This window comes from Sander vitreus, chromosome 15 (genome assembly GCF_031162955.1).
Source record: "Sander vitreus isolate 19-12246 chromosome 15, sanVit1, whole genome shotgun sequence".
In the NCBI taxonomy this organism is placed as follows: Eukaryota; Metazoa; Chordata; class Actinopteri; order Perciformes; family Percidae; genus Sander; species Sander vitreus.
In genome coordinates this window covers 19,853,212-19,868,961 of record NC_135869.1, presented here as the reverse complement: position 1 = coordinate 19,868,961, position 15,750 = coordinate 19,853,212, and the positions used below count along the sequence as shown (strand labels likewise).

General features: G+C 40.0%; 2 protein-coding genes across 2 annotated transcripts in view; one reads left to right on the top strand and one right to left on the bottom strand.

Annotated features, from left to right (window-relative positions):
• Nucleotides 1-7,787, top strand: part of LOC144529922 (heparan sulfate glucosamine 3-O-sulfotransferase 6-like) — a 13,043-nt gene extending 5,256 nt beyond the window's left edge. The window contains exon 2 of the mRNA XM_078269296.1: nucleotides 6,060-7,787. Within this exon, the coding sequence (XP_078125422.1) occupies nucleotides 6,060-6,678 (619 nt within the window). The 3' untranslated portion in view covers nucleotides 6,679-7,787. The remainder of the gene's footprint in view (nucleotides 1-6,059) is intronic.
• A 6,949-nt stretch (nucleotides 7,788-14,736) lies between these two features.
• fahd1 (fumarylacetoacetate hydrolase domain containing 1) lies at nucleotides 14,737-15,669 on the bottom strand. The gene has a single exon (XM_078269704.1). It carries the CDS (start codon nucleotides 15,454-15,456, stop codon nucleotides 14,794-14,796), a length of 663 nt encoding a protein of 220 aa, XP_078125830.1. The 5' UTR covers nucleotides 15,457-15,669; the 3' UTR covers nucleotides 14,737-14,793.
• Nucleotides 15,670-15,750: the final 81 nt, after the last annotated feature.

The window sequence follows — 15,750 nt, the reverse complement described above, 5'->3', positions numbered from 1 at the left end:
GACTCTAATGCGCATGCAATGTTTTCCAGAGCGAGGGTGATTTTCCTGACACCTCATTCTGTGTCCAGCCCCGAGGCCATTAGTGATAGAGGCTGAACACGGCTGATTGGTGTAACAGACCAGGAAGTGGTCTCTGTAGTGTTGAGTTGTACTGTGTTTTAATGGTGGTGGGGTTTGGCTGGAGTTGGGTCTAGGTGGTGTTATAAGGTTTGAAAAGGCCCACACTCACACACCATATGGTGGGAATTATAATAATTTGAGGCGCATTGTGGTGCATTTTGGGGCGCCTGTAAAATGTGTCAGTCGTGCCGTTTTAGCTCCGGACTACAGTAAGCTAGTGAAGAAAATACTTTGTGTGAGTTGGCCAGAATGAAATGTTTCAGATGCTTGGTAGTCATGCTCAGTTGCGCTGCTATTTCCAGAAAAGTGGGTGTTGTTGAGATATTCTGTCGCAACCAAAGAGGTGGACCAATCTATTTTGTTAAACAGAAAAAAAAGTTTTGTAGAAAAAACATTTTTTACTCAAAACAATAAAAAAAAAGATATTGTTTTGGTATTGACGCAGATATAGAACATTTTCAAACAATACCCATCCATCACTAATCAGCACAGATTTGACATCCTGTTGAGTCTCTTAATTGTAATTGGATGCTCATACGCCATGCAGTCACTAATTAGCCCTTGACCAACAACACATATTTCACTTCTTTACAGAAAAGCCCACACACACACACACACACACACACACACACACACACACACACACACACACACACACACACACACACACGTGCATGATTTTAACCCTTACCCATCCACCTTCCTACACACATAGATATTCAAATTCATTGCAATGGTATCCTACTGTAAACCACCAAAGATGAAAATGTACAACACTGTAGTCTCTGTGGGAGTAATAGCACTACAGCTAACCTGCTGTCGAGAAAACCCTCCTCTCCCTCAATACTGCATCATTATTCATAGGGAAATATACCATCTGATAACAATGTATTTAAATCTGTGGGTGGCAACAGTCTTTCTGCCAGTTATGTAGTTTCCCAGAGAGATCTAACCATCCACTTCCTCTCTCTGTCTATGGAGAGAGGTGATGGTAATGGTAATGTTTATAATGTTGTTGCTCAGTGTCAAGCCCGTCCTCAGGCTACGTATGGTTTTTGTATGTTAATTTGTATTCTTTCCGACTTTTGCGTCCATTATAGTTTGAGGCTTCGTCGCTTACTCAGGTTTCTGTATAGACAAAGAACACGTAGACAGCATGGCGGCAGTCGCCCTTAGTATCCCACAGACAATCATGACTCCTTTTGTGTGCGTGCAGGGTCTTGGACTGTATCACATCGACAGTAGCGTCAGTAGCGTGTTGACGTTGGCATATAGCGAACCTTTATGCTTTGTCACTGCAGTGCACCCAGGTTATAATGGTTTGGCATTTGGGGAAATACAATTATTAACTTTCTAGCGTTAGATGAACAGATCGATAGCGCTCTCATTTCAGAGATCGGTACCTTCTCATCTAACTCCCGGCAAGAAAACAAATAAGCGCATTTCCCAAAATGTCAAACTATTCTTTCAACTGCTATATTTACTGCTCGTTGAACTTTTTTGTTGTTTTTTTGGAGATTAGCAGCATATGTTTCATCCAGGCATGAAGGCGTAGATCGAGGTTCCCACACTCATCCTGTCAGTCTGGCCCTGAGGCTCCTTCTGTCACCCTCTGAGCACAGCAGCACTGCTGGGAAACGTTTTCCTTCAGTTTGTTGTGAGCCCCCCTCTTATTTTTTACGGCCTTAATTTTCCACTGCCTCGTTAATTGGGTTTTAGCTCTGAAATCGTTGGACGTAGAGTCTCTTTCAGCAAGTCAGTGTTTAGCATATATGATCCAGTAAATGAATATAATAACCCATGAAAGTTTAGATCTGTTTTTGTTGTTAGAAAATGGCATGCTAATTGGATTTTTGGTATCTTTTTGTCTACAGTCAGCTTTACTTTCTGTGCAGAATGCCTTTTATTAGGGCGCTACAGGGGATGAAGCTGCAGCACTTCAACGGGAGAACCCATAATCTCGGGGGCAGGAAGTATCTTGGCCACATCCTTGTTGCCAGGGTTAGTATTTAATCTTCTGATCCAGACTGCCTAGAACATATCAGTAGTGTAATCAGCAGTGTAGCACTTAAGGGAGAAAAAGTGCTACATCCTTTAAGCAGCAGGGAGTTCCAGACTAATGTGGCTAGTCAGCCAGGCTTTCCAATGCTGGGCTAAATAGAAAACATCTTCATTCTCTGAGTTACTCTCTTTGCACAACAGTAGACTAAAAGACATGTTTCCTTAAGTCAAATGAAAGAGCTACATAAATAACATAACATTGGGTTTACATGCATGGGAAATTGACAGTACGTTAATCATCTCTGATCTGTTTACAGTTTCTCCTGGCACCACATACAGGAGCAGATTTATGATAGAAAATGGCTATTATTGATTCTCTGATAATGAGACAGATTGTGATGAGGGAGATAGGGACCTGGAGAGAGGGGGGGGGGAGCCACAATTCATTAACTATTAACTATTCATGAGTATGGAAAGACAACTTATGGTCAATTACTGAAGTGACACTTATGTGAAGGAGTGAAGGACAAATCGAGAGGAGTATGGATGAGAGGAGAGGACAGAGAGGGAGACGAACCCTCATTTTCTCATCAGTAAACACTGACACCTCTGCATTTACATTTGTGTATGTGCACAAACGCACTCATGCACACACACACACACACACACACACACACACACACACACACACACACACACAGTGCATGCACAGCGCATACACAGCGCATGTACACAGTGAACAATCTGTCATATAGAGACAGACGTATTGATTAGACACAGATAAACGGGACAGAAAGGCAGCGACAGGCCATTTGCAGCTCTTGTAGTTGGATAATAATCAATTAATGGTCTTTTATTATGGGGATCATTTGATGGGGGTGGATTGAAATGGCTTAACTTTAAGTAAAGGGGGAAACTTGAAACTTATACAGGAACAGGAATGTTTTTTTCCTTTTTCACACTTATGGTCATGGACTCTCCATGTGACAACAAATATTTTGTCATATTTACAGAACTAGAGAAGGTTTCTTCATAGTTGCAGCACACTAAATATACAACATGCAGTTTTACCTTTGATTTTCCCTTAAGTAGCTTTAAGTAGCTCTTTTTCATCTTCTACACTGTCTGACAGTATTATATTTGTATTGTGCATGACCTTGTTCCAGCACTTCATTAAAGCTCTTTGATGTTTACACTGATTGATATATTCGTAAGAAAATATTCTTTATGTCTTGTGCAGCAATGGAAACAGGGAGAAGTGCTTAGCCTGACAAATATCAATATGTCTGCATTTGTTTAATTGTTAAAAAAAAACAAAGTTTAAAAAACAACATGTTTCATTTTTTATGGGGCACAGAAAATAACTGCACCGGGCCAAGAAATAGTCCGGCACATAACCCCCCTACCCCCTTAAACCACAACATGTTGCTTTTATACTTCTGTTTTTGTACAGACTAAACAAATCAGATACAATGTGTTATTTAGTAAGCTTTAGAGATGAATTGTGTTACCTTTGGTACTGGCTGCTGACGGTAGCTTCATATTTACCATAGCTACAGACATGAGAGTGGTATCAATTTTCTCATCTAACTCTTATCAACGTGTTTTCCAAAATGTGAAAGTGTTTTCCTTTGAGAGCTCCACTACAATTTGAAATAACATTATGCGGGTTTGCTGAATGTAATGACAGCAGAGTGCTGCTAAGGGGTCACTGTGCTGTGTTTGACCTCAGAGCAAGAGTGAAGTCAGTGCAACCTGTACTTTGATCTCTGACTGCTGCTCCTAACCCCAGTCAATCACTGCATTGTGTACATTAAAACTACTGCAGGGTCAGTTTCATCAGCATCCAGAATGAAATGTGGCAAAGGCTCAATGTGTGAGTACAAACTCACACATTGAGGCTTTGCCACATTTCATTCTTTCAGCTGGAACATTAAGAAAATATTAATAAATTTGGCATATGGCACTAAAGAGGTACATTCAATCTGTCTACATGGTAAACAAGAGTGTGTTTTTTTAACTGAATCAAATTGATTAAAAATGTTTTTCATCTTAAAGGCTGACAATTGTTGTTTTTTAGTATCTGCATCTGAAAGCGAACACTGGGTCTAATGGACTATTACATTATGAATACTACAGTTTGCGTTTCAATCTTACTAGAGCAACTGCCAAAATTGAAATAAATTGCCTCTTGGATGTCCATCAGTGTAATTTCTTTCTTGTCACTGACATTTGGACTTTTTGCAGACTTCCAATCTGAAACAAATAAAGCACGCAGGCTCCTTTACTTGTTTATTTTATAGTAAGCCACACGAAATTCTCTGTTTCCAGTAACAAATAAGATGTGTTGAGTAAATGAACTACAGGCAATTCATTTGCTGTTTTAAAAATTGATCAGCATCTGTTTGTCATGCAAAACAAGTTGTCTCTGAAATCCAAATCCACCACAATGTGGACACACAAACAACGCCTGTCGCATACCATTACCCACAATGCCTGTTTGCCACATAGTACTGAAAGTGTATAGGACAGCAGATGTGCAGTTAGTGCTTGAAGTTTAGACGTATAATGTAAGATATGTCAGTAGATTTGCGGTCATTGGTTTAGATTACAAATTAATATACATTGGATTAAAATGCAAAATGTATTTCTGAAATATAGTAGCACATCATTCAACTGATGCCTTTTCACCGCCGTATTCTACACAGCATCTCTCCTCATTGTAGCCATATGTTCAACACACTAGCTGAGCTCAGCAGCTTGTCATCCTGTTTGTACTTCCTGACTTTGGTCTGTTTGGTCTGTTTGAGTCCTTGTAGGAACCCGTAGTAGAGGTGAGGGTAGTTGGGGGGGGCCACTTTGCTCTTGCAGGAAGAAAGGAGGGGGTTGGAAATCTGTAGGAAATTGCTGTTAAGTGGTTCTTGAGGCTTTGTGGTTTTGACTCATCAGGCCCATAGTGAGTGGATGGTCCTGTTGTGCAGGCCTTACAGTGAGGCTCCAACAGATGGGCTGTCTGCAGCTCTGGTTCATGAGCACAATGTATGGACCTTTAATCACACTGGGCTGCTTTAACATTTAGCGTATATAATGTGTTTACGTTATCCCTTTGATGTTCTTTTAGCTTTATCAGTTTCTACCCCCACAAGTGATTAAATTGGCATACTAATGGTGCAATTTAACTAAATGTTTTTTTTTAAAGCTGCATGAAGCAATATTTACATATTATTATTATATATTATATTTATATGTATATACCCTAACAACTGGTCAAATGTATGTGTAATGTGAAAGGGGTTACTCTTAGTGATGGACCCACAGAGAATTATCACCCAACTGTGCGTTTCCTTCAGCTCCACAGAGTGTTTTAGTGTCTTTTAGCTCATTGTTTTGGTTTTACGTCCCACAACTTTAATCTTTTGGTTAACTCTCACTGCTGTGATTAGCAATGTTTCCAGGTGTATAATGCAACTGTTTTCAATTTAAAAAAGCCCTGATAAACCAACTGTACACTACCTGCCCAGCACCCAACAGCAGACAGACATGTAAACAACAAGCCGGTGGAGCATTCAGCAGCTGGAGAGCCCAGTATTTCCTCCTAGGAGTTGGTGAACCATAAACAGAGCTAAAAGGAGAGTTAACATTGGATTTACATTTATCCGGTGGACTCAAACACGACTCCAAGTGGACGCAAATTTTGCTGTGTATCTGCTAGCATGTTAGCCAAATCGACTATATATGGCCATGGTAATATGTCAGTGTAGTGTTTACAGCTTGTTCCACTGCCTATTTGTTTAAGGCTTTAAAAAAGCACAAATAATCAAGCTTTCAAATTGTGACACATCAGCTGGATATATTACAGAGTGAAACAGTCTCCACCATTATGGCTCTGAGAGATGAATCAGAATTCTGTATCTGACCAGTTTCTTTTTTTCATTTAGGAACCTGATGCCTCGGACCCTGGATGGCCAGATCACCATGGAGAAGACCCCCAGCTACTTTGTCACAAAGGAGGCTCCTAGCCGTGTCTGCATTATGAACTGCCAAACCAAGCTCATTGTTGTGGTCAGGGATCCTGTGACGCGGGCTATATCTGACTACACCCAGACACTGTCCAAGAACCCAGGCCTTCCATCCTTCCAGAGCCTGGCTTTAAAAAACTCCACCACAGGTGTGATTGACACCACATGGAGCGCTGTGCGCATCGGTCTCTACGCCAAACATCTGGAGAACTGGCTTCAGTACTTCCCCTTGTCTCATTTTCTGTTTGTTAGCGGTGAGCGGCTGGTGTCTGATCCGGCAGGGGAGATGGGCCGAGTTCAGGACTTCCTGGGTCTGAAGAGGGTTGTTTCAGACAAACACTTCTACTTCAACCAGACCAAAGGTTTTCCCTGCTTGAAGAAGCCAGAAGGGAGCAGCAGACCTCGCTGCCTTGGTAAGTCTAAGGGCAGACCCCATCCCCAAATCCCATCCGAGATCCTACAAAGGCTCAGAGACTTCTATAAGCCCTTCAACCACCTTTTCTACCAGATGAGTGGACAAGACTTTGGTTGGGACTAATAGGGGAGATTCCTGTCATAGCCCAGATATGAGACTGTTGTTTTTAAGGGATTATTTTTTGGGCTTTTCCACCTTTAATTTTTGAGAGGACAACTAGGTGGGAAAGGGAAGACATGCAGGAAATCATCACAGGTTGGATTTGAACCCTGGACCTCTGCATCGAGGCATAAACCTCTCAGTATATGTGCGCCTGCTCTGCCCACCGAGCCAACCTGGCCACACCCAGTTTGACTGTTTAATGCTCCACAGGACTAACGCTCTCAGGGACTGGGTAGAGGAATTCAAAGTCCACCAACTTCTGCCTCAGTATAGACTCAACATGACATGCAGCACATGAACTGTTACTTTTTTGTTGTAGAATAGAAGCCGACATGAACACAGTGCTGCCAATATGCAAGTTACATGGTTAATGGCTTATTTATTAAACCATTAAAAGATTAATGTTAAGCGGAAGTTAGAAGCAAAGTACACACCAAAGGGATGGAAAAAACATTGCCTTTGAATATCATTTTTGACTTTTGTTTATAAAATAAGCTGATATTTATAGTTTCTGTTGATTTGAAATACAACAGTTACAGATTTATTTTATGAAAGAAATGTATTTATTACACGACAAGGCAAGACATAAAACTGAATTATGTTTTCATTGACAGGACATTGGAAAAAATGTCATACTCCATGATACACCAATCTCTTCTTAATTATTAGCAGTGTTACTTTGACTGCATATAATTTTTCCAGATGTCCTTTGAAATGCTACATATCTTAGTTTGATGTTGCAGGGTATTTCTCTGTACATTGCAGTTGATATACCAATGATACCTCATCTGTAAATATTAAATGTGTCACAATCATGAGAAACCAAACAAACACACATTCCATTTATAGGCATTTGTAGATATTTCTCCTCTCAAAGCCGCACATATTTTAATTGCCTTGAACAGTACTAACTGTATCCACTGTTACTCACTTAAATACATTACTGTTTTGATCTGTGATTGTTTTCAACTATTTAAAACTCCATATGTAAGGTACACAAAGCACAGTGGTGTGTTTAAAACTGTAATTCTGATGCTTTGGGTTGTGAAGTAAAGCTGTATCTGACATGACATCCCGAGTACAATGTTTCATCTTTTTTCATTTCATGTGTTACTGTAAAGTTATCAAGCAAACTGATGACGATGACGATGTTTCTACAAAGACTGCTAGAAGAATGATATACATTTGGCCCTCAAAAAGTAAACCTAATCCAATAAGTGTATCTGAAACCTATGCCTATTCTAATCCACGTAAAGCTTGACAGGCATAGCAACATTAACTAAGGGAGGCGGGCTTAGTGAATGGTCAGTTCTTCCATGGTAACCCTGTTAGTGCTGCCCATGGATATATTATATTAACGGTGGTCAAATCTAATTGACCAAAATGTCTTTCTCTCTTTCTTTCCCACACTTTATTTATGCTTTCAAACTTTAGCTCCGAAATCTCACTCTTCCCTCTCTTTATCTCTCACACTGCTTTTCCCTATCGCCACTTCCACACAGTGAGACCACATGTACAGTCTGAGGCCAGTGCGCTGCTGTGGCCTTTAATTATGAAAGATGTCAGTTCACTCAGAAAGCCCCCCTTCTTCCTCTCTGGGTTTAGAATTAGCAGCAAAGCCCTTCTCTTTTATCGTATACACTATCCTGTATGGAAGAAGAAGAAGAAAAAAAACATCTGTTGGATGGAACAACCCAAAAAAAAGGAACCCAGTTAAGATCTGAAAAATACACTGAGCTGCAGATGTTTTTGTTTGTTCGTAACAATGGATGGAAATATGCGTGACCAGTGCTCACATTCAATGATTAAACCAAAAATATTCAATCAAAACTATCAACATTGAGCTTTGTTTGTGGAAACGTAGTAGCTGCTTGCATTAGCGTGCTAGTGTATACTGTACCTGCAAGTTTGCATGCACATACACCCATTGCTTTTGGCTCTTTGCATACATCTTGCCTTCTCTAATTTTAGTCAATATTTCTGTCACATTCCCCCTCTGTTTTATATGTCTGGCATTAGTTTTTAGTGGGTCTCTCTAAAAGTTAAATGTGCTTGCCTCACTTCATCTGTGCCAACTTTTATTACCAGCCATAGTGATAGCTGCCTTTTCGCTGTGCCAGCGCAGCAGCAGGCATTAAAATTGACTGATTTCCCATTCTGCCATCTGCGAAAGATGTTAGTGTCAGTGTTCGCAGGACTGGCCCAGACGTTAAGTTTCATTAAATCAGCAGGACATTCGGCATAATTTACGGTTGTCACTAAACACTGGTAATGATGTGCTAAATCCAATTGAGGTGAAAGAAGAAAGAGCGAGTATAACGTAGGAATGATTGAGAATGCGTTCTGTTAAAGCAAGACGTAAAGATGTACGTTGGTGTTCATCAAAATTAGCTACTGCATATCTAATAAACCATAACTTCATCCAACTCTGTGATCTAAGCAAACAAGCCTTACAGTATTCCTTCTGGTCTGTCTTTGCATAGATTGCCCTGTAGAGACCACCAGCACTTAGTCATGTTTTATGACTCTGTCATCAATATTGTAGGTGTACGCCAATTCACAAAATTCACGATTTGATTTGATTCAATAGAGTACGGTGCTGTCACAGTTCCAGACATCCTCACTGCAGCTGCGTAAATGTCTTACTTTTCCATTACAAATTTATTTGAGGATTCAACTTTATAGTAGGCCTAGTTAGTCTGGCTATCACCAGACCAAGCTCAATCTTTTAAGATTTAACATTAGTCTGGGGAGTCTGCTCTGTATTTTCTCTGCACAAGAGGCGTGATCAACGGGCATAGTTCAAATGACTCTGGACGCAATTGGATTGTCCTTCAACCAATCAGACCAACGATCCGGGTGACGTAGCAGCGACAGCGGCATCAACGGGTCGCTGCCATGGACTGCTGCGCTTCGGTGGCCGGCTTGTTGAATGTAAACAAAAAGCTGCTTGGTCGCCAATAGCGCGCCAGGTGGATAAGCCAGTTTGTGATTGGTTCCCGCAAATTTGTAACGGAAGCAGGATAGATAAACGTACAGGTGTCCAGCCTGAGCTGCAGGGCGAAATCAAATCGCCGGCAGATCGGACTGGGTTTACCCAGTCTAAGGCCTAGTATAATATATAAACAATTTTGAGTATTGTAATAAATATCAAAACATTTTTACAATATCTCAAAAACATGCTGTATCATTTTACCTTAATAACCACAACCATGCATTGTTCATCAGATTGTAAACAAAATACATACATGATATAACCCATTGCAAGTGAAGGATAAGAGAAGGCAATAAGTAAAATATGTAGATATGACTTATCCTTTAAGGTTTAGTGTTGATTCCTTTTTACATTGAGGGAAAGTTTGGATGTAACCATTTAAAGGGACAATTCACCCCAAAATCAAAAATACATATTTTAAATACATACTTTAAATTTGAAAAAGAGATTTCAGACTCAACACCTACACCAAATCCAGATAGAGAAACAATACACTTTTCTCCAAAAAATTGTTTGAAATCCAGGATATGCTGTATTACAATTGCTTAAAACAACTGAAATGCATGGACAATAAATCACAGGGCCATAAAACTCAAAATCTTCCCTTCTCATGGGAACAGTAATTTGTTTAGCTTTGGCTGGCATGCAGCTTCCAAGGATTTTGAGCATACAATTTAATGCATGCCATCAATTCCAACCATTGTGGATTTGTTTGCATGAGTGAAAATAGCCCAATGTGGATTGAGTTACTGGCCACTGTGACCATTTGAGATTAGGCGTGATGAGGGATATATATTTTGTGCGGTGACTCTTGTTTGGGAATAATGGGCACATGGCAGACTAATCAGAAACACCCCAAGGGAAGGATGAACCACTCTGAAAGTTGCGTTGAAGGAAAGGGGGGAATGATTGCTACACAACAGATAAAAAGTAGGATTAGAGTGTAAAAGCGGTTTCCCTTTGAGGAGCCACAAATGAAGACGGTTCATACTGAGGACTCCACACATTTTCCACCCATACCGCAGTCTCCTTCGATTCAGGGAAGAGATGCTCGGGGATTTTCTCTCTTCTCTGTGGTTTAGGCCTCACAGCATCTTGTAAAATGGTGACTCCAGCTTTAATTGATGCAAGAGTAATTTGGGTTAGAGAGATTTACAAATGTTCATGGTAGCTCAACTCAAATTGGGGAACTTTTGTAGGGATTTGGCATTAGGAACTTTTACAATAGCATTTTATAACAATGTTTTTGCATACTTCTGTTGCCATTTTAGTCAGCAAAATACCAATGGATGGAAACCTTTTACACTATGAATTAAAACTGCATTCTTACATTCAAAATACAACTCTTCTGGAAACATCCTTATTCGTATGGAACTTTAAACACTGTATAGAAGAAGCATTCTTAAATGAAATTCTGTGTTTAGTTGGTAAACCTACAGTATGTTCCATGGCACACTACCCACTTTGCTTTCCACCTGCATCTTCAAACAAAATGTTAACACACTACGTGCAGTCAATCACCCTGAATGAAAGAGGCTCGCACCTGGCCTTCATGCATGGTTTCTTTTAATTTGCCAAAGACCCCATTCATTATTCTACGAAGGAATTACAGCCCTTAAGTTTTACTTTAAAAGAAAATCACAAATTGTTTTTTGATTTGCTCCATGGTGTTATTAATTGCCAACCACCCACTTGTCCATATAGTATGACATTGATTAATTACGTGCACTGTAATTGTTACATACAGAAGAACAAGTCAAGACGTGTCAATGATTTTTGAAAAATGTGGGGTAAGGACAACTTCAAGGTGTATTCACTGTAAGCACGGGGTTGACATGTAGGATGTAAACTTAAACATACATACAGTGCAGACACGCAGCAGCCCTTCTGTCTTTCCAAAAATGAAATAAAATCAATTTCCTGCCCATGTGAGTGTGTATCTTATTGATGCGATGTGTCATATTCATCCTGTCTGACTCAGTCCTTCCAATGGTTGTGTGTGTTGGTGGTTTCTTTCTAAGAATGGCCACACCACATCACTGTCTAGTGACATACAGTGCAGCACGCAAAGCAAGGCATCACGAATGGTCATTTTCTGAACACACACTGCCAAGTTGTAAATCACTTTCACATGTTGGACCTTCTTGCCATAAATTTCATGTCATGAGCTGGTGCTTTAATCCACCAAAAAAAGGTCAGTGCAAAATCTTTTAAAATTAACTTTCTGTCATCTAAGGACGGTATGAGTTAGCATTTGTGCAATTCATGGACAAAAAGATACTGTTGTGTGTTTCTCTTTACATGTTTCTTTATATGAAGATTAACTTAACTGGGATTTATTGTGAGAAAAAGAAAGAAAGAAAGAAAGAAAAAGGTACAAAATCGTACTTCCCTTCAGAATCCATATAAACCGTGGATACATCTTCAAGCCCGTAACCATGTTCAAATTGTTTTCCGTGTGAACCTGAGAGATTTGACCCAGTAACCTCCAGCAGGATAAATGGGCTACTTCTGCACTAAAACTACTGCTAAGCTGATGGCTACTAACAGATGTTTGACCATGTCGGTGGTAATAGTATGTCACATATTACATATTACTACATATTCAACCGCTCATGTATCCCGTCTTATCATACAGTCCCTTTTGGTCTATATGTGCACCCACATGTGTAATATGCCAGCATGCTCACAATGGGCATTGGGAGTTGTCATTAGTTTTGCAAATATTTAAAAAATGTATATAAATAAAAAGTATTGGAGAATACAAAATTTGACTTGATGATGTCACTAGATGAAAAGCCAGGGGATCACCAAAGTGATCACAATTTATCCTGAGGGCGACGTAAATATGTTCACCAAATTTATTGGCAATTCGTCTAATAGTAGTTGAGACATTTCACTCAAAGTCACAAATGTAAACCTCATTGTGAGAAAGGTCAGATCATCAAAGTCATTAGGATTTATCATCTGGGAATCACAAATATGTGTACCAAAGTTTGTGCCAATCTATTTAATGGTTGTTGAGATATTTCAGTGTAAATCTCAAGGTAAAAATGTATCTTTATGCCATGTTTTTCTCAGTATTAGATAGGATGGGGTAGAAAATTGACTCTGTTTATGAGAGAATTCCCTCAGATTTCTCTGTTGCACAGTTACCAGCTGGCTTGATTTCATGACACAGGTGACATCATTGGTGTGTGTTAGATCGGAAGACTGTGGTCTCCACATAATCCTCTCCCTTGAAAATGTTAAATATACCTCAGCAGACTCCTGCTCGATGACAACACACTTCATGTGGTGAACGCAAAACCAGAGCTGAGCACGAGCTTTGAAGCCATTGTTAAAACCTTTAAGGGTGTAATACCTTCAGTCAAACAGGGACAATGAACAGTATGATTCATATCTCATAAAAGACGACACCTGTGTGCACATGCCACACTGTGCACTGCTCTAACCATGTTCTAAAAAAAAACAGGCCACGACTACATTTCCCAGATACCAAATCTAATTGAATCTGTCATAACTGCTCTGATGATGGACACATATAACCACAGAGTCCCCCCAGGGCCAGGGCTTGGGTCCTGTGAGTCTTGGAGATAGCATGCCCCACAGGTGTGGGAAGATGATGTACACAGACTCGGGTTACTGCAGACTGGCCTGGGACAGGTTGGTGGAGGCTCTGATTGATCCTGAAAACAGAGACGCCTGTGGAAGAATTGTAATTGAACCTGGAACAGATGTTAAACAGTGCAGGAAGAATGTGGTTATGATAAAGATTCACAGCCTGAAAGTCAAAATTATACTGGAAGAACAGAAATACTATGGCTAGGGGAGTCTTTTTAGTGCATTGTTGAAGGTCTAACCAGACAACATACATTAAAGAGGCAACAGGGTTCACTGTGTAGTTACATAATGTATCAAAACGTGGTCCATCAAACTTTCTGTAGAAAATACATCTCAGCTAATCCAACTAGCAGCAAAATGTGTTCCAAATTTACAAATAACCACATGTAGCCAATGCCAAACCCTCAGTCCTCGAAACTCCCTCACTAACATGACTATTTTCTCAACTTGAACTCGTCTGGGATAAACTCTACTTTACATTTAAGCTACTGACGGGAACATTGCATTAATTCAGACTGTGACGGGAACATTGCATTAATTCAGACTGTGATGCCTAATGTGACTGTAAATATCCTCATCATAAGTACATCACCCTAGTGAAAATATAGTAATGCATATAGTATGAAAAGTTGAAAATGCTATAGATGTTGGTTCTTTATACTGCTATTATTAGACTATCACTATAATCCCAATATGTATTTACTCTACTTCTGTATCAGTAGTATCATGACTATTTGGGTATAACGGATGCTGTATGACTGTATTAAATCAGTAGTAATGTATTGAAGCTTAAACATCTTCTCCACTACATTTCAGAGGGAAATACTTCTTCTACACTATATTTTGTTGGCAGCTTTAGTTACTAATAACTTTGCTGAGTCAGATGTTTAATACAAAACATAATCAACAATTACTTACAAATACTTTTGTACTTCTACTCAAGTAAATTTAACATAGTACTTCTACACTGTCGTATCGGTACTTTTACTGACATCACACCACGACTGTATTTAACTCAGTATATACAGATTATAAGATTTTTAAGAATACTTCTTAATGCATATCAATCTAGTAATGTTATATATAAAAGTACAACATTGGCAGGTCAGTCTTCAATAATAATAATAACATACCCTTTGATCGTTTTGCTGATTATACATTTTTATTTTAACTTTACTTAATAACATGCTTTTCACAATCCCTGGTTTAAGGAGCTAATGATCATAAGTGTACTCATGAAATCAATCAATGTTACCAAACTGTGTTTTATTCAAGTACTGGCTACAATGCAGCATCAGAAATATGATGCTGATGGTACAGCACTGCCATCTGCTGATCCACACAGATATTAAAAAAATATTTAAAAATAATTACGTTCAATCTTCAAATAAAACACTCTCTTTTCATGAATCTGTGTATTTATTTCGCCTGAAGTCATTCTTGTTTTTTTGTTTTTACTACTGGTGTTGTCTGTCCACTCTGAAGCTCATGGTGACAATGTCCTCGATCCCAGCCTGCAGCTCATCATGCTGCTGCACGGCGGAGACTCCTTTCGGGGTCCCGGTCAGGATCAGATCCCCCTCCTCCAGGGTGATGAACTCGCTGATGTAGCTGATAAGATAGGGGATGGAGAAAATCATCTGGGAGGTGCAGCCGTTCTGCCGCAGCTGGTCGTTCACCTTAAGCCACAGCTTCACGTTCCCCGGGTCAGGGATGCGCTCTTTGGGGATGAACTCGCTGATGGGACAGGAGGTGTTAAAAGCTTTAGCCCTGGTCCAGGGCAGACCCTTGGACTTGCACTCGTCTTGGACGTCCCGGGCTGTCATGTCCAAGCACAGAGCGTAGCCTGCAACGTGCTCCATAGCGGTGGACTGAGGAATGGTCGTGCCCCCTTTCCCGATGACCACTCCTAACTCCACTTCATGGTGCAGGTTACTGGAGTACAGGGGCACCAGGATGGAGGAGCCCTCTCTTACATATGCAGAAGGTGGTTTAAGGAATAGGACGGGCTCTGTAGGAATCGCATTTTTCAGCTCTTTGGCGTGGTCGGCATAGTTTCTCCCTACACAAATTATCTTCCTCCCCCATTCCCAGAATCGAGATATATTTCGTGTTGTCATTGTGGAGAAATGTGAACGTTTGAGCCAGTCTGAAGCTGTCAGCACCACTTAAACCAAACTTTGACCGACACTGGTCCCAGACGGTCCCAGAAGCGAGATTATTAACCTACGGCAAGCCTGAAAGGACATACAGTAAACTCAAAAAATCAAGTTAAAGCTGTTATATCAATCTAGTTAAGAAGTTTATCAGGACTAAAATATCAAATAAATATCCCCCACATATACCATACTGTATCTTGATGGATTCGTCGTTCAAACATGTGGAAATAACCAATGTATTTGTGTTTTTTAACT

Coding starts and splice junctions, on each gene's coding strand:
- fahd1 (XM_078269704.1), bottom strand. CDS start 15,456: ATGACAACACGAAATATATCTCGATTCTGGGAATGGGGGAGGAAGATA.